General features: G+C 38.9%; 4 protein-coding genes across 5 annotated transcripts in view; 3 read left to right on the plus strand and 1 right to left on the minus strand.

The window, feature by feature from the left end:
- Positions 1-70: 70 nt before the first annotated feature.
- Positions 71-4,863, plus strand: drc3 (dynein regulatory complex subunit 3). The gene is made up of 11 exons (XM_088008322.1): positions 71-832; positions 950-1,066; positions 1,920-2,086; positions 2,197-2,343; positions 2,484-2,564; positions 2,662-2,756; positions 2,836-3,010; positions 3,145-3,276; positions 3,411-3,449; positions 4,414-4,527; positions 4,615-4,863. The coding sequence occupies exons 1-11, from the start codon at positions 679-681 to the stop codon at positions 4,708-4,710; spliced, it is 1,317 nt and encodes a 438-aa protein (XP_087864448.1). The 5' UTR covers positions 71-678; the 3' UTR covers positions 4,711-4,863.
- Positions 4,864-5,534: 671 nt separating this feature from the next.
- On the plus strand, positions 5,535-9,665 carry gid4 (GID complex subunit 4 homolog). Of its 2 annotated transcripts, none has more exons than XM_014980646.2 (6): positions 5,535-5,935; positions 6,308-6,367; positions 7,496-7,603; positions 7,881-7,982; positions 8,065-8,189; positions 8,294-9,665. In XM_014980646.2, the coding sequence occupies exons 1-6, from the start codon at positions 5,711-5,713 to the stop codon at positions 8,355-8,357; spliced, it is 684 nt and encodes a 227-aa protein (XP_014836132.1). In that variant the 5' UTR covers positions 5,535-5,710; the 3' UTR covers positions 8,358-9,665. The 2 variants fall into 2 exon arrangements, with proteins under 2 accessions (XP_014836132.1, XP_014836131.1); XM_014980645.2 differs by having other exon boundaries at positions 5,537-5,935; positions 8,059-8,189.
- Positions 9,666-11,067: 1,402 nt separating this feature from the next.
- On the plus strand, positions 11,068-14,917 carry noxo1a (NADPH oxidase organizer 1a). Its single transcript, XM_014980636.2, has 8 exons — positions 11,068-11,246; positions 11,330-11,410; positions 11,491-11,563; positions 11,645-11,828; positions 12,584-12,771; positions 12,847-12,960; positions 13,046-13,163; positions 13,893-14,917. Exons 1-8 carry the CDS (start codon positions 11,181-11,183, stop codon positions 14,614-14,616), a joined length of 1,548 nt encoding a protein of 515 aa, XP_014836122.2. The 5' UTR covers positions 11,068-11,180; the 3' UTR covers positions 14,617-14,917.
- An 879-nt stretch (positions 14,918-15,796) lies between these two features.
- The window catches only part of tbl3 (transducin beta like 3), an 11,243-nt gene continuing 9,010 nt past the window's right edge, over positions 15,797-18,029 (minus strand). Inside the window, exons 20-23 of the mRNA XM_014980634.2 lie at positions 17,881-17,952; positions 17,527-17,685; positions 16,931-17,024; positions 15,797-16,628 (exon numbers count right to left, since the gene is read on the minus strand). Coding sequence (XP_014836120.2) covers positions 16,268-16,628; positions 16,931-17,024; positions 17,527-17,685; positions 17,881-17,952 — 686 coding nt within the window. The 3' untranslated portion in view covers positions 15,797-16,267. The remainder of the gene's footprint in view (positions 16,629-16,930; positions 17,025-17,526; positions 17,686-17,880; positions 17,953-18,029) is intronic.

Below are 18,029 nucleotides of genomic sequence, written 5' to 3' on the forward strand. Positions count from 1 at the left end.
ATTGGATGAACTGACATAAGCCCTGAATTTGATTGGCTGAAATTGTGTCAATTGTAAATATATTGGGGGTTGTGGGGGGGAATCTACGTAGTCCCGAATTTCTCAAAACTATCTAACGAATTAAACAATACGCAAGATAAGCTTCAGCATAAGAGATATTTAAGAGTTTTCATTATATTTTAATAAATTAAAATAAAATAAGTTTGCATTTTAACGGCTCGTGAATGCATTTGAACGCATCTGAAAATCAACCTGTTGTTTGAGGAAAGACCGTTACACGCCAGCCCCCCTTTTTTTTTAGAGATTTAACATAAAGGTAACGTTTCACAGTCAACTTTACTGTTGAGTTTTATTTTGCTTTTTTAAAATTTATTTCATCACATTAAAATAATTATTTGTTCGATGAATTTACTTTTGGCGTTAAACTGTTGCTAAGTAACAGGGTATAAACAAACGAAACAAAGGGACACAAATGTTTTGGCTGTTTTTGTAGACTGTACGTTGATACGAAGAGTTCGTTTATTTTTCGCTTTCATTGGTAAGTAGGAACGTTACACATTTGGGTAGTTAAAGTGAGGGTTATAGTAAACGTAAGATTTTTCAACTGGTCCAAAGTTTTAGTTTAGAACAATCTCTGACTTACCTTGTTGCCTTCAACAGAGTGAAAACTGCTAAAACATGGATTCTGAAGCTAGCTGGACGGATGATGAGTATTCCTTGCAGGAGATGTTACTCGGGCAACACACTTCAAAAGAAAAATACGCTCTGCACAATTACAATCTTGGCTGTCTCGATCACAGAGAACACATCCGTTTACACCTGGAATTCAAAAGTATAAAGGATAAAACAAACACACAAAAAACTACCTTTTCAAACGTTTTCGGTCAAACTTTTTTTTTTTTTTTTTTTTTTTTTTTTGTGAACTGATTCAGATTGTTGTTGTTTCCAGACATGGTTAAAATGGATTTCATACATGATTTTACATCTCTGACACGGTTGGATCTTAATAACAATGTCATACAGAAGATCTGGGGCCTGGACCGTCTGACTAATCTGACCTGGCTTAGTAAGAGACAATTTTTTCATTTATGTTTAGTCTGTTATAATGGTGTGTTGGATAAACAGCAACAACAAAACAAAAATTTAGGCCTTTTAAAAGTATTCATACCTGTTAAACTTTTTTTTTACATTTGGTCATGTTGCAGCCGTATACATAATTGTATTTTATGGGGTTTTTATATATCAACACAAAGTGGTGCATAATTAAGAAACATGATAAAAATGTGAAGGTTACGAAGTTATAAATGTTTTTCCCCAAATAAAAATCCAAATTTATTTCATGTCCTTTAAGTCAGTACTTTACAGTACATTATTTTGCTCAGTACGGCTGCTAGTGTTTTGGGCACTTCTCTAACAGTTTCACATAACTAGAAACTGAATTTATATTTTAACTATGGGCTTTTGTAACCATTCCTTTTTAACTTTGTATGTTTAGGGATGCTGTTCTCCTGCTGGATAGCTTTATAGTTCATTACCAAGTCTTTTATATATTATCTATATTTTTTTCTCCAGGATTTTGCAGGTATACCTGACCTCTTGTGTGTTCCTTGGTCTCCATGTTGCTGTTTATTCGTTAATCTTCATAAACAAACATCTGAGAACTTCACTGATCGGGTCCTCAGCTATTGAAATTGATTTACATATTGGTTGACTGACTATTATGTTTGCTCGTATATTCTTTTTCCTTTCATTTCACAACCATGCACTGCTTTGTGTTAGTCTGTGATAAGCAGTAAAAAAGAAAACCCCAAATAAAATATATTAAAAGTTGCGAGTTTAATTTGTCGAGGGATATGATGGCTTTCACAAGGCTCTGCGCGCTCACACGTTGTTGATGTTTCTTCCAAATGTGTTTGCAGATCTGTCATTTAACAAGATCGAGAACATTGGGGGCTTGGACTCCCTGCGGAAGCTTGAGTTGCTGAATTTGGCCTTCAACAACATCTCTGTCATAAAGAACATGGATACACTTGAGAACCTTACTCACTTCTTCATTTCAAAAAACCAAATCGAAGACAAGGAATGTGTAAGATTATTTTCTTTATCCAAACGAATACTGTGTAAGATTGCGGAATGCTTGCACTGCACAACTTTGTGTACATCTTGTTTATTCATCTTCATCTTATTTAATTAAAGGTGCACTACCTCATGAGATTTAAAAAGCTGTTCAAACTCTCCATCGGTGGAAATCCCTTCACTGAGAAGGACGATCAGTCGCTTTATGTTGCTGCCTTTATTCCAAATGTGATCCTCTTAGACAACATTTTAATTACCCCACAGATGGTAAGTCTATATTCATGCGCATCTTTTCTACATCAGTTTTGCATAGTGTTTCTATTTAAAGCATCAGTTTATCCAGGTGCATGGTCCCATATTGATGCTTCCCACTGTAAGTGAGACATTTCTGTCTTGTGCAATTACAGCGAGAGGAGGCTGCCATCAAGTACAAGTTTGAGCTTAAGAAGTTGCTTGAGTCACAGCAAGCTCAGGAAAAAATAGACAAAGTATGAGAATGATCATATTTTCAAAGGCAGCCTTTGCAAACCTGCACATTTTATTTCTTGTATTACGTTGTCTGATTTAAGCTCTTTCCTATAACAGGATGCGGTTGTGGACAGTGCTGTGCCAGTTACGTCAGCAAACAAAGTAGAGGCAGCGAGCCCAGACGTCCTCCCAGGAGCTCCTCCCGCACAGATATATCCTCTGTTTTCTTTGCTGATGTGTTGTTCCATCGAAACTAACAAAATGCCTCAGATTTCTTAACGTTGCATTTACGTCTCAGAGCAAACTTGCGGAGCTGTGCTCACAAATATTTCCTACAGACTCAGACGAGTACAAACAACTGGAGACAGAGCTGAACTCTTTCTTCGCTGGCCAGATTGAAACTGATGCTCACTACCAGCAGAGGGCGTCACAGATTCTTGCAGACTTCCATGAGCAATACGAAACGGCAAGTAGAGCAGGCAAAGATGTCTCTAACTTAATAAAGTTGAACAAATTTACAGCAAATCTTTGTATATATTTGTATATATTGACTTTTTTTTATTATTATTATTGTCGTCTAACAAGTTTCAAATGTTCTAGAGGTTAAAAGATATAAGGGCAATAGAAGACCCCGATCTGTGCCGTCTCAAAATCCTGGACTTAAGACATGAAACCGCCAAGTTTTTTAAAAAGCTCTTGGCTCTGGAGTTTGAGTTTGTCAAAAATCTGGATGTAAGTCTTCATGAGATTATTTCTGAATTTTTTTCTATCACCTGATAATCTAATACATGTTTTTTTTTTTTTTTTTTTTTTTTTTTTATGAAATCCTTCCCTTGCATCTGTGCTGTTTTTTCTCTTTATTTTAGGACAACATCATGCTGCTAGACAGCTTCATCTCAGACATGGTGGGTAACTTTTTGTGATAATCTGCAGTGAATACACACTTTTCTTCTTTGTTACTCAAGAGGTGAATTATGCTACGTTTAGAAAATATTGATGTTTAACCAAATCAAAAGTGCAGCAATTATTCTACTCACGTTGAGGACAGTGATTACAAGTTTTTAGACCAGGAGAGTGAGAGGGGCACGGAGGAAACATAGAACCATTTCTATGTTTATTTGGCCACGTAATTTAGATCTGGCCTCATATTTTGGCATTATCCTGATAAAAGACCCAATATTACCAATTTTAGGTTGTCTGGAATTTTTCTATGGCCAGACTACCAACAAGAGTCAGTGCTGGTTCTAGAAGAGTCTGAGGAGCAGCATGTGCAACCTCTTTTGAAAGGGCACCAGATTTTTACTTTTTTTATTTTTTATTTTTTTAGGTATTTCAAGAGTTCATGATGCTCTGCATTCTAACTAGGTTGGCCTTTGGAAGAGAAACAGACCCACAGCATGATAGATCTTTCACCTTACTTAACAGTGGGATTCTTATTGCAAATATTTATTCCTTGATTTACATTCAGCTCAGCCTAAAATTGCTTTTTGCAGAAAATATTGATCCTCCTTTCATCTGACTAAAAGCACACAAAGTGTACTGCCCACTTTCCCGCAGCTAAGAAAATGGAGCTGCGTCCTGTGTCTACACAGAGATAGTCACTAAGTACTACTTAGCAGTTTGTGAAACCTCATATCAACCTGAAAAGTAAAGTATAATTAGAATCATTTGCCTCAGTTAGATTTATTTTAAAGGGACCAATTGTACCTCCAGAGACTTTGTTTTTGTAGAACTGTTATGGTTGAAAATTCATTTTAAGGTTTTTTTCACTTGTTTACCAGAGATGTCCATGATTGTGGTCCAAAACGTGCTTATTATTGAAATGTAAAAAGAAATTGCTGCTGTGACTGAATATGTCGTTACATGTAGTTGTCTACAGGCAATGATTCACCCGGTCAAGATGAGGCCTCGGAGACCATCAGTGACACAGAAAATCAAATGGATACACAAGTTAATGACTCGAAAGAAGCTCTCATCAAAGAAGTAAATAACTTTGTAGTAAACACACAAGTGTATGTTAAACTGAAATGACAACTCATCCGCAATCACCATCTTTATGCACTATTGCAGATTCAGGAAGAAGAGGAAAGGAGGAACCGTGTGCGCATCTCAGACATCTACCGATATTATGAGTTTTTGTTGAAACCCGTGGAGGAGATGGATTGAAATTTTTGCTGTATTTCACTGACAGCGTCGACACTATTACAATGTTTAGCAAATAATATGTATACATCTATTTACTTTTCCATGTATTACGTGTAGGCGCAAAGTTCCCCCTGCGCCTACTCTGATCCAGCTAAATAAAATTATACCTTTCCACCTGAGTGTAATTTAATTGCAGTAGCAGTCCAGTTCTGTGAAGGTTAGTCAGAGAACATTAGAAAATAAATCACATCATGATTTTGAATTGTTCGTATCAAAGCATATTTATGTTAGGAGGGCTCAGTCAAAGCCCAGAGCTAAATTCAACTGAGAACCTGCTGCTAGGCTTTAAAATTGTATCTGAACAAATCTGACTGAACTTTTTCTATTTTGAAAAACTGTTGGTGTGTCACAGAAAATTTTTTAACATTTCACTTGAGCTGCATTGAAATATGCAGTTGTTCCATAAAAAGAAAAAAATTCAAGATTTACTGTAGATAAATTATTGCTCTTCAAAACAACAACAAAAAACTACTAATCTCAAATTTTCAATAAAACCTATTTTAGTCCTTTAAAAAAATTAGACTTTTTTTATATTTAGCAAAAAAATATATTTAAAAGAAGTCACAACACAACCTAATAGTTCAAAGCGATTTTCATCTATGTATTCATTTATATCCTCTTTATTCTGACACGCTCTCTTCTTCTCTGTAAGGAGATTTAAAATGTTTATAGATAAAGTTTTTGTAACTACTATGAATCAAAAGGCGTCTAAAATACAATTCCCAGAATGCATATTAGCACATCATCCAATAAGAGTCGTGCTGCAACCAGACGTTTGGTTTTTAGCCAATAAAATACAAGAAAGCTGAGCGATTATAGGAGGACTCGCAACATTTGTTCTGTCCGGCAGTCTAATGAAAGCTGATACTTTTGAGCAACCTCACTGTTATTTTTACGGTGATAAAACTTCTGTCAGTCCCGTTTTTTGTCTCCGGTTGTGGCGTGCTCCTTGTTGACGTTCATGACGGTTGCTGACGGTGTTTCCTTAGCGCTCATCATGCCTGTCCGAGCAGAGTGCCACTGTCTAGCCGGCGCGGCCTGTCCATCCTCGGCCTGTCTTGTTCCCCCTGCGCCTATCAACACCCAGCAGCCCGGGGTGGCCACCTCTCTGCTCTACAGCGGCGCTCAGTATCGGGGTTATCAGAGGAGCAAAGGGAACTCGTATGATGTCGAAGTTGTTCTGCAGGTATTTTGATAAATATATTTATATATGTATTTATTTTTTTATCCTAAATTTATCTTGATTAATGTTTTTCATGTCTTTAATTCTTATATTTTGAATGTTGACTAAAAAGAAATGTTTGACTCCTGTCTAAAAAGTTTACGTTCTGTGCACCAGACTATCCAAAAATGTTTGTAATATTCTAGCTGCAGGTGCTTATTGAATAGGAAAGAGAGCATATTTTCAAATATATAACTTAATGTGTACTAGATTCTGTGTTTAAAAGGGTAAGTCTTTGTTTCAGTACCTCATGCTGTCATTTTTACATCATGCATTCGCACTTTTTATGTCAACCCCTTGAGACATTATGTACCATAATCTGTTTGCGTTGGACAGCATGTGACGATGGACGACTCATATTTGTGTGGATACCTGAAGATCAAAGGCCTGACTGAGGTAAGCTATGCAAACTAGGTCAGGTGTAGTAAGACTGACCTTTATGCGTCCAAAGGCTGAACACCGACTGGTTCATGCTTGCTGCAGACAGGCTGAATCTAGAGAAGGTGAGATTGGTCAAAGTGAGAGATTTTCTGCCCGATACGTGTTAAGTTATGCAACATGTAGATCCACTTTTGCTCAAAGTGCTCTCTGTCTGTGAGAGGATCTGCAATTTGGAACTCACTTCCTCTCAATCTAAAGTCCATAACCAGTTTTAGTATGTTAAAAAAACAACAACCTCTGGTTATGTCAAAAACAGAACTGTGTCCATACTTAATGTTTCATGTCTCACTGTTTTATATGCATGATTGCGTATATGTTGTCAACACTATGTTCTGCTAAATGATTACTACTTCAGTTTTTACTAGTTGTAAGTTGTACTGTTTACCAGCCCATTTAGGGACAAGTGCTGCGAATTAGCTGTTGCTATAAGCACTATGATGCAAACATGGGTATGTTGTTTCTGTTCAGTTAGTCTATGTCGATGTGTGTCTGTCTCTATCAAATAAACTTAAATAAATAAATAAAAGGTTCACAGGTCAGAAAGTAAGGTTGGTGTGTGGAAGACGAGCAGTTATGTTAATGAATAATGGTAAAATTTGAATGTTTGTTATATGAAAACAAATATTTCTCCTTTCTGAAGATCATTTTTCATTCACTTGAAGGCGAGAAGGTTCAGCGTATCGTCTTCATGATGGCATGTTGGTAATAAACATTGTCCCAGAGATGAATATATTTCAGTGCAAAATGTGCACATAAACGTTAGAACGAAAGCAAAAGACCTTGTAAAGATATTCACTGATATTATTTCTTATTCTACTGCACAATCATTAATCTGTTCCTTTCGGTCTGTGATTTTTCAGACTAGATATGTAATATTTGACCTCTGTTCAACTATCTGCCTTAAATTTATTGGGGTTTATTATTATTATTATTATTATTATTGTTGTTGTTGTTGTTATTTATACTTTAAGTTTGAATAAAATGATGCAAATATGATTTATTAACCTGAAAAATATGTGTTTGAACCCTGCAGTTTATTAGCAATATGAGCCTTTATTTTTTCTTGTCTCTTATATTTTGTAGGAGTTCCCCACTCTCACAACATTCTTTGTTGGTGAAATAATCAGCCGCAGGCGGCCATTTTTAACCCGGAAGTGGGATGCAGACGAGGATGTGGACAGAAAGCACTGGGTATGTCTGTCCAGGTTTATTTTTGTTTTCAGCATCACCTTTCATGGTCTTACTAATGAAATGTTGGTCCACAGTTTCATTCTTTTGAACCAAAATTGTACTTCACCTAAAGATAATTAGAATTTTTTTGTGCCTTTTTTTGTACTCGTATTTGGCGTGTTTTACCTGAAGTTTGGAGTCTCGTTTACGTTTCAGATGATACATTTTTAAAGAGTATAGATTTAAAAAATGCATTTGAACCTGTTATTGATCCCCATATTTCCTGTTCTCTTAAAAGGGGAAGTTTCAGGCTTTTTACAAGCATGGCAAAACCTTTAACTCGGACAACTTCGACTACAAGGCGTTGGAAAACAGTGATTACATCTTTATGAGGTGGAAGGTGAGCAGATTTTATGTCACCGTTTCTCTAAATTGTTCGAACTATGCTTCGGCTTCAGCTGCTGTTGGTCTTCCAGGAGCAGTTTCTTGTTCCAGACCACACGATCAAAGACATCAGCGGCGCCTCCTTCGCTGGCTTCTACTACATCTGCTTCCAGAAGTCCACAGCCACCATTGAGGGCTACTATTACCACAGGAGCTCAGAGTGGTAATGAAAGTGAAATTCCCTCAAAAAAAAAAAGTATTTTATTTTCTTTTTTCTTTTTTGGGGATAAAGTTATAAATGTGAGTTTTTATATTTCATTTCTACAGGTACCAATCACTAAGTCTGAATCATGTTCAGGAGCATAGTATGCCTATTTATGAATTTCGGTGATATGACGAAACTCTTCGTCAAGAGACGGCTAGTGCCGCCCTGGAGCTAACTGGAACATGACGCCACAACACCGATGGATAACCAGTTTTCCTCTCTGGGAGGAAGCTAACAAGTAGCCAGGTGCTCATTTCCTGATTTGCAAATAGGAAAGCACGGATTGAAGAAGAGCTGGACAAAAGATCGATGAGGCACGAACAGTCCAGACTGAACGGCTGACGAGAAAAAAAAAAGTCAATTTGTTTCTTGTTTGGCTTTTTTACCATTGTTAATATTCTTTGCCATCAAGTGTTTTTTTTGCGCTCTGTTATTGAACATCACGATAGATCACAATAGATTCTTGATTATGGAGACACGTTGCACTTTTAGTGGAGGTTTGCAAAGGAAAAGGCTAATTTTGTTCAGCAATGAAAATCTTATATTTAATAGAAAATATGTTTAATTACCCATAGTGATTTATTTGGTGGTTATAACAGAGAGGGTTTATTTTATGCAAGATTTTGATAAGAGAATGTTTAGTTGAAGTGAAACAGCTGAATGGGTACCAGCTGGATCAGAACGGGTCGGAGATAATCGTGGTTTCCTCCCACGGTTTTCTATGCAAGCCAAAGAACTTGAGTGGAAAGGTTTTTCCCTTGCCTCTTAAATGTTTTAATTTATTATAATTCAGACTGCTGCTTTATTTTACACTACAAGGTGTTAATGATTTGTCAAGTAAATGAAATATTTCTGAAATCCCAGAGTTTTCTAGGTTTTGGAGGTAACGACAAGAAAACGTTTGGTGACTTCTGAGAGTTTTAGAGTTTATTTAAAAAAAAAAAAAAACGGTGAAAGTAGTAAGGAAGTGACAAGTAGGAACAAAAACCTAATATCTTATTTTTTCAAAATTCTGTTGCCTTACACTTGTAAAGCTTTTCTCTTTAAAGATACAGTTTTCCTGGATAATTTAGTGCAAATGTTTGGAAAATATCTCTTCATCGTCTTGTTGGGATCCTGTAAGTTTTCCTGAACCGGGATGATGTAAAGGCCAAATTGCGTTTGGCCTTGGTAGCTTACAATTTTACAGCTGGGTTAAAGCAAGTTAAAGTTTCTTTCAAAGCAGTGCAATGAAATGCATAAACGCAATCAGAAAATGTTACTTTTTTTCTTTTTAAATTAATTTTATTTATTATTAACCATGTAAAAAAAAAAAAAAAAACTTGTGCAATGTAATCAAGCAAAATGTTTAGGAGAGTATCTCAAAGAGTGTTTCTAATTTGACGAAAATGTTGAGCTATGTGAACGTTGAAGTTGAATAAATTATTTTCTACAGATGTTGGCCCTTCTGTTTCCTAAGATAAAAATAGACCCATTACTTCTTGTAGGGAGCCCCAGGTTATTATCTTCTGAATATTTTCTGGAATAATGCCAATGGATGAATCCTAAAAAATAATTGCAATATGTAAAGAGTAACAGCAATACTCCTTTTCACTGATGGCATCATCTAAATGGTTCTTATAATCATGCCATCTCCTTAAAATCCATGAACCTTTACATAAAACCTGCTCTTTATATAATGTAACTATTATATATTCTGGATGTTTTCATAAAATTCAGTTTTACTCTCAGGTGCTGAAATTCTGCCGCTAGATGGCAGCAGCCACAAAGTCAATCAAGAAACAACCAAAGTTTGTTATTCACGAATCGGAAAGTGTTGGGTGTGAACTTGGCGCAAATAGTTTCACGCTAGGAATACCTTCGTAGTTGGTGTGAAGCTCCTGCTCTAGAACCAGAATGTTGTGGTATCATAATACTCTGAATTCGTTTGACTTATTCATTGGTTTGTAATATTCTAGCTATATGAAATATTTTATTCCTAAATTGTCAGGTTGAATTCCCTACATGAGGCAGCTCTACTTTTTTGGAGGACAGCAGAAGCAGGAGCTTAATTTAATCAAATAATATGGAAAGTAATTTGTACATAATAAAACTTAGACTGGATGGCTATTTATCCTTAGTAAGTTAAATAATTTGAAAAGTCTATTTTGTATTTACCAAATTATCTTTGATATTAAAATGTGATGATCACTTCACTGCATTCGATATGCTACTTTATTTTAGGGTTTGTTTCGAGTGCCAATAAAAGTAAAGTGAGATTTATTTTACTGCCTAAATATACTGAGGAATATATTTTTATCCAGGCTTCATTTTCTCAGTGATTCATTTTAAAATGCATTTATTTAAAAGGACACAAGAGAGACATGTGGGACACAACTGGTTATTTTGCATAAGAACTGTGCACAACTATTTTGTGTAGTTTATGTAGCTGCCAAACAGGAAAATAAAACTCTCTTCATCATCCTAACTGGCATAAAGTAAAATCTATTTTTAGAGGGTTTATTTTATAGGAAATGATTTGAGCCATTCTCTTCCTGTAAGGGCACATCTGGGTGTGGAGAATAATTACAGTGTTTCTGTGTTTATAATGGCTGAGGCTTCACTCTTTTATCATTTCTACTTTTGGTTTCATCCAACTCACTTCTAAGAGAAATGAACTGCGTTCTGACCAAAAGTGTAAACAAAAGCCAAATATTTTCTCATACCGTGATGCCTCCAAACCCACTAAGCCAACCTGACTGTTTCCTTACATTTCTCATTGTCAGCCATGCTGGCTCTGGAACACTGCAGGAATTCCCTTTATGCAGACACAGGCGTGAGCGGTCCAACCACGCCTGTGTGTGGCGGAGGAAATATAAATTCACCTGCACGACGGCCTCCTGCACATTCCTGAATGAGACTTGAGAGGCAGCTATTGCACACGATCTCCTGTCCAGCCGTCCAGTTGTCATGGGGTCTGAGCGTTTTCCAGTCGGCATCCGTCTAACCGGAGTCCTTCACAAGGAGAAGAGCAAAGTAAGGAGCGATGGTGTCTTTGTCTGTAGGAAATAAATGTTGAGGAATTTTATGCTTTAAGAATATGGCGTATCTTCTTTCAGATGTACATAACATCTGTGCTTTGGTCGGATCAGAATGAAATTGTAGTTTACAGAAGCTTTGAAGATTTCAGAGAAATGCATGTAAGTATTAAAAACTGCACTATTTAGTCCCTGAGCTTGTGCTATATGACTTATTTCACTTCTCTCTCTCTCTCTTATAGAAACAGCTAAAGAAGAAGTTTTCCTCTGGAAGTAAAATGAAAAAATCTGACAGAATCCTCCCTAAATTTCAAAGTGGGTGAGATTAAACTATAAACAATAAATGTCTAGCTGGATACAGTTGGAATTAAATAAGTATATATTTTTGTTGTTCAGGCAACAAAGTGAAGCAGAAGAGCCAAGGCAAGGGGCCTAATAAATCACTGGTGCGCCTCAAGTATTTGCAGAAATACTGCAATGAACTCCTGAGCTGTGATCAACACGTCTCACAGTCTGCTGACCTGGCAAAGTTCTTGCAACCAAATGAGAACGAGCTAAAACCAGAGTTCACCAAAAACAGGTAGGAGTTTCTTCTGCTGCAGTTGGATGCATGCAATGAGACGAGAAGAATAGGAAAACCTTTTTAAAAAAATCAAGTAAAGGAAAATATTGCTACTTCTATTAATTAGTTATCAGGGCTTAATTACAACAGAAATGTGTCATTTTCACATGGTTTGTGCATCCTGTCTCAGTTCTTGCTATGAGACACCATGTCAGTGTCCATAAATCCGTCTCATATTAAATCAAGTCATGTGAACTTTTCGCATTGTGAGGTCACTGTCACACATTTAAAGAAGAAACAAAAGCCTTTTTTGTTTGTTAAAATTGCAACTAAATTTTCATTGTTTTGAAGATTTTTGAACTTCCCCCAGTTATCGAAATGAGATCACTTCTACCAGAGATCTTTCATTTTTACTCATAGGCATTTAGACAAAAAAGATCATTTTGGTGCCATCATAAAAACAATGACATTTCAAAGGTTCAGGAAAAGCGCTTGTGGCTGGATCTGATAAGTACAGACGGGACATCTTGATTTGATTTGAAGAGAAGATAACACGGTCGAAAAATTTCACCTTCAGTGTTTTTGTGTGCACTACAGCACATGACAAGGAGAGTTACTGTAATTAGATCTGATTAGAGAAGTTCACAAGTACGCGTTGCGTAATTCCCATTTCCGGATGAAAAGGCAACTTAAAAGCTTTGCTTTCTGATTGCGCAACAAACTCGACGTCTGCAGAAGAAAAATACAAAAATAGCTTTGTGTATTCACCTTAGCATCATCATCATGCCCTCCGAGGACGAGATCCTCGGAGGGAGACAGGACAGCAGCGGCAATGTGACCCAGCCGTTCGTCACAGAGACCTACAGATGTATAGCCCCATACGAGACCAAAGACACCAAAAACAAACCTTTCAAAGTAGCTGTGAATGAGACGCTTGACGTTCTCATCAAAGACAAAGGAGGTGAGCAAAGCACAACTCGAGCAATGCTTAGAACATTCCCAATCCAATCGGGGGATCCCGTGAATGCGTGTGCAGGGTGGTGGCTCGTAGAGAACGAGGAGAAGAGGATGGCCTGGTTTCCTGCACCCTACCTGGAGAACTTAGACGATGAGGAGGACGAAGAGGAAGTGCACGGTACACCATCGAGAGGTACACGCACAGAAACCAACATCCTGACAACATTAGTTGATGAGTTGGAGGTGATTATTCCTAAAGCTCTTTATGCCTCCCACAGGGATGCTTTACACAGTTGTCAGGAGCTACAATTCCAAAATAGAGGATGAAGTAAGCGTGAACATCGGTGAAGTGGTGGAGGTCATGCAGAACCCGGATAATGGCTGGTGGCTCATAAGGTAACATTGAATCCTTCTACTGTTATATGGGATCTATAATGTTTGTGATTGCTCTATGGGAGCATTTGAAGTTTGTCAGAGTACATCAGTGTACATAAAGCATTGGGAAGATCAACAAACACACCTCACAGGTCAGGGATAAACTTGTATCAGGTTTAAAGAATGTTTAGGTTATGAAACAATATCCAAAGCTTCGGACATCTCAAACAGTTTTAGTTTTGAGCCTATAAGCAAAACGCTGCGTATCACTTTAAAAAAACACCCCCGTTGTGCAACATGTTGGCGGCTGTCTCGTGGTGTGTGGACGCTTTGCATCAGAGAGGACAGGAAAATTGCTCAAGAATTGATGAAAAGAAGGAATGAGATGAATTCATAGCAATCCAGGGAGAAATCCTGTGCAACCTGGGCAACAGACAGCCTTAAAATGAAATGGTCAATGCATAATTGTGTGACAGTAAGGCCCAGTCAAAGTCCAGAGCTAAAAGATGTGCAGTTGTAATTGGCCGGAAAGGTGGTTCCACAAAATATTGACCTCTGAAGGCAATTTGGATGCACTAGTTTTTATTCAGGGGCATCAGACAAATGGGGGTTTCATGTAAATGCACGCTAGCTTTAAACGTTTTGTATAAACATGCTTGTAGTATGTTTTGTTTTTCTGACTGGTGTTAGCTCAGTTCTGTTATAGTTAACATCTGTATGTCCTCTTTTATCTTCTCTGACTTTTGACAGACACAAAGGAAAAGTGGGCTACGTCCCGTCTCTGAACCTGCAGCCCTACATATACCCTCGGGTTCAGATGACGTCTCAGTATAATGTCCAAAACTCCTCTTCTCTCCTGCCCGCCTCCTCCATCTTACACCACAGGCGTTCCTATGGCGACCTGCCCCAGCATCCTAACTCCAGGCCCATCATCCCAACAGAAAGCTTCCACAGGTCTCAGTCTCTGAACCGGTTGTCCGAGGAGCCTTACGCTCAGCCTGCAGTGAGCCTCCCTGCTCCAGCAAACAGCCACCCCACCTCCCCAACATCTGCAGTGCAATCCCCTCTTCCGGTCATCCTGGTGCAGAGTGACGAAGAGCAGGAGGAGAGCGGACGGATCCTCAGAGCAGAGTCGGTGGACAGCTTTGAAAGCGACAGCTTCAGCGACGACGACACCCTCTCCATGTCCGCCGGCTCATCCCTCAACCTGAGCTACGGCGCCAACGACCAACAGCTGCGATTCTGCCGCACGCCACAGCCCACGGCGTCCAACTGCCTCAGCCCAACGAGCCACCCAGAGGGAACTCTGCTGCCCAGCGTCTCCGACCCCAACCTCTACAAGGGCCCCCAGCCCCCCAAGGTTCCCCCGAGACCTCGGGCCCAGGAGATTCTCACCCGCTGTTCCACAGTCACCCGTAAGAATGCGACTAAAAGCAACCTGTCACTGACTTCGACTGAGGTGACGGGTCGATGAAAGTTAAAGCTCTTTTGCATTAACGGTGCACACTGGTTTCTTGACTGCCTTGGAACATAAAACAAAAAAACCAAACAGATATATCCTTCCACTTATGTATCAATCAATCAATACTTTGATTAATATATATAAAATAAACAAGTAACCAACAACTGGATGTATTTCGTCTGAATGATTAGGTACTTTAAGTTTTGTATCAACTCTCATACCGGATAATCCCCCCCCCCCATCTGATATCTGTACGCATTACATTCAGTTAGCTGTAGAGATGAAAATGAATAAAATGATCTTGTGGGTTTAATACTGAATGCTTTTGTGTCATACCTGAAAGAAAATGTACAAAACATGGAGTCTTCACATGTGAAAACATCACAGTGAGAAGAGTCTCCTTTTTATACTTTATTTCTCTACCAGATTTGAACATGCAGACTCATTTTTGTCCATTGTTCTTTGTGAAGTAGGCTGGATTATCTTAATGAGGTTCTGTAAACATCAGTTTTCAATCTCTTTTAATTAAGGTCTGGACTTTGACTGGACCATATTAACCCTTCGACTGTATGTTTTTAGTTGTGTTCTGGATATAGGGTGAACCTCCGCCTCGGTTGCCAAGGACAGTAATCCCAGAACCCGATGCCGCTCTGAAATACGCAACACTAATGTTACGAAATGTGACAAACGTCAGAGGGGTATGAAAACTTATGCAAAGTACTTTGGTTGCACAGATAGAGCTTGAGGAGTCTGGACTTTGTTTCCCAGAGATGAATTTAGACTTAAATAGCAATTTCTGCTTCTTCCCCAAAGCTTCCTTCAGACATTTCTGACGGGTAAAACTGACGGGTAAAGCATCCTTTGAAATGCTGGAGGCTTCAAGAAACAAACAGCAACAACATCCTGTTAGACAACAACTCTTTAGTTTTTATCTAGCTAAAAAAACAAGTTGGTTCTCTGCAGGATTTGTTTTTGTGGTTTCTTCATTGGTTGATCACAATTTACTCTCTAAATTCTCATAATTTTACTTCAAGGCAGAAAACTGCTTTTTGGTTGTTGTTGTTGTTTTAATTGAAGCCTGACTGATGTTAGATTTTGCAAAAAAAACAAACAAACAAAAAAAAACAAGTCTCCTGCTTAACAATCAGACCAATAATGGGTAAAAAAAAAAGTCAATTATCAGTTCAAAACCTTTACAAAATAGGCCCATAAAAAAGAGATTTATTTATAAACATATGAGCCACTACATTAGAAATATGTTTGACTGTTCCTTTGACTGTTACATGAGGAAACTGCATGTTTATAATCCTGTAAACAGGCGCTATGCACTGTTGCATACCTTCTAATTACAATAGGCTTTAAAAAAATCGCCCTGGCATACGGCCTAGACGCTTATGCAACCAGTTCTTCCTCTCCAAGGCCTCCTTGATGTTACGTGAAATGAAATCAGGATGATTTGGTCGTTTTGTTTCCCGTCTAAAACCTGCATAGAGGAACTGATTAGGGGCTTAGGCAGCACAGAAATAGTTGCAGTGAAACCTGTTATCTGCTTCGCATCAATTCCCCCTTTGTTTCCCTGACAGCCGCAGTCAGTCAGTCAGCTAATGATCTGCAGAGTTAAACCTCGGGAGGTTTCCTTCTAGAGGCGAACTCATTGATCCTGTTAACTTAAAGCTTGGAGTCGGGGAGCGGATGAAATGGGGAGATTTCGCATCACTTGCACTACATGATCGTCCTCCTCTTCCTCCTCTGAGCTCTCCTCGCTCTCTGACTGGCGGCGCCCGTTGGTTTCCCCCTTTTTCTCCCGTGCGTCGTTAGCGGAGGCTTTCTTCGAGGCGCTGATTTCTTCGGCCTCCTCTTCATCTTTCACCTCAGAACCAGACTCCTCTTCTTGCTCTCTATCCCCGTCGTCGCCTCGGTCTTCCCTCTCATCGGCGCCGCCTCTTGCGTTTTCTTTATCGAGGAAAAACGAGGGCTGCGTCTGCGCGAGAGGAGTGGTGTCCATGTCTTCGTCCTGCTCCATACTAGACGAGATGGAATAAAATTGATTAGATTAAAGATCTAGTTTGCAGAACGTTTGAGGTAATCACTTGCAGCATTTCCAGATTGGGAAACCTTCGGCTAGGTATTTATGGCTTTGCAAAAATGCAGCTCAGCTAGGAATCCTTGGTCCCCGTGAAGAGGAAACACTGGCACAGAGTCTGTGTCGTAATTCATGTAGGAGGCAAGCTGCACGTACTCATCAGAAAGTAAAGCTATTGGAAAGCTCTACATAAGCCAGCAGTCACTACAGAAGGATTTCAAACAGAGGAGTGAAACAGCTCACCCAGATGAGGCTCCAGCTACTCGCATTTTCTGCCACATGTAGTTGAGAAACATGGACGCCTGCTGCAGGCGGCCGATCCTCTCCATGTGTCTCTCTGTGGGAAGAAGAAGATGAATAAACAACCTGTTTAGTAGATAAAATACACCAAATTAAGGTGTCAATATGCCTAGTACCTGATTAAAATACAACAAAATACTTTCAACTACGCTAAAGGCTGTTTTATTATTATGATTTCAACAGGAAGGAGAATGAATAACTAGGGTCAAGCTTTCCGCTAATAAAGTTCATGCTGCCCTCTGTCTGCACACCTGCCATTAAATTTAAATTTCCAGATCTTTCCTTGATTGTCTCTGTTGGGCTATTGGGAGCTAGAATGCTGCATACCTAAACTTTATGTTTTTATGCTCATTAAACAGATCAAAATTAAGAACTCAGACAATTTTCACCTCTAAGAAAAACCCAATCTGTGCATTTTTAACTGCTTTCTGTCTCTACATATTTAAACACACTAAATACCAGGCTGCTTGCAGTGCCAGTGTTTCACTCTAGATGTAACACTTTGTATCCATTTTGTATCCATTTTACCGCCTGCTGACCTGTGTACGGGATGAGGCCCTCCAGGTGCGTCCGGGCCCCCTGGAACTGCAGCAGCTCCTCGGGCGGCAGGTGGGTCAGCAGCACCTGGAGGACCGCCTGGGCGTCCAGACAGTTCCTGGCGTTGGTGTTCCACACGACACAGTAGCGCAGGAGCGACTCTGAGCGGGGCAGCAACCAGAAACATTAGATGGTGAAAAAAAAACAACAAAAAAAAACGTTTTAGGTGTCTGTTTATTATTAGAAAATGAGCATATTTAAGACATTAATTGATTCCAAATAAATCAAGCTGCACTTATGGTCTTGTTTCCGAACCTTCCAACAATCCAACACAGATTTGTTTGTTTGTTCGTTACCTTTTTGATCTGCTCGCAGCCGCAGCAGCGTCGACTCCAACAGATCGCTGCCGTCCTCCGCCTGACGAATAGCTAAAAGCAACACAGCAAGACTTCAATTAGCAGCCGGGTTTAAAACAAACTGAATATTTTGCACACAGAAAACGCAC

The sequence above is a fragment of the Poecilia mexicana genome, unplaced genomic scaffold, assembly GCF_051168715.1.
Source record: "Poecilia mexicana isolate PSO_F unplaced genomic scaffold, ASM5116871v1 scaffold_8, whole genome shotgun sequence".
In the NCBI taxonomy this organism is placed as follows: Eukaryota; Metazoa; Chordata; class Actinopteri; order Cyprinodontiformes; family Poeciliidae; genus Poecilia; species Poecilia mexicana.

What these genes read in the sequence shown, in the direction of transcription:
- drc3 (XM_088008322.1), top strand. Translation starts at nt 679, where the DNA reads ATGGATTCTGAAGCTAGCTGGACGGATGATGAGTATTCCTTGCAGGAG. An exon ending in TTTTAATTACCCCACAGATG is followed by an intron (nt 2,344 to 2,483) that starts GTAAGTCTATAT and finishes GTGCAATTACAG; the next exon opens with CGAGAGGAGGCTGCCATCAA. An exon ending in GGAGCTCCTCCCGCACAGAT is followed by an intron (nt 2,757 to 2,835) that starts ATATCCTCTGTT and finishes CGTTGCATTTAC; the next exon opens with GTCTCAGAGCAAACTTGCGG.
- gid4 (XM_014980645.2), top strand. Translation starts at nt 5,711, where the DNA reads ATGACGGTTGCTGACGGTGTTTCCTTAGCGCTCATCATGCCTGTCCGA. An exon ending in ATGTCGAAGTTGTTCTGCAG is followed by an intron (nt 5,936 to 6,307) that starts GTATTTTGATAA and finishes TGCGTTGGACAG; the next exon opens with CATGTGACGATGGACGACTC. An exon ending in TACCACAGGAGCTCAGAGTG is followed by an intron (nt 8,190 to 8,293) that starts GTAATGAAAGTG and finishes TCATTTCTACAG; the next exon opens with GTACCAATCACTAAGTCTGA.
- noxo1a (XM_014980636.2), top strand. Translation starts at nt 11,181, where the DNA reads ATGGGGTCTGAGCGTTTTCCAGTCGGCATCCGTCTAACCGGAGTCCTT. An exon ending in AATCCTCCCTAAATTTCAAA is followed by an intron (nt 11,564 to 11,644) that starts GTGGGTGAGATT and finishes TTTGTTGTTCAG; the next exon opens with GCAACAAAGTGAAGCAGAAG. An exon ending in TCTCATCAAAGACAAAGGAG is followed by an intron (nt 12,772 to 12,846) that starts GTGAGCAAAGCA and finishes ATGCGTGTGCAG; the next exon opens with GGTGGTGGCTCGTAGAGAAC.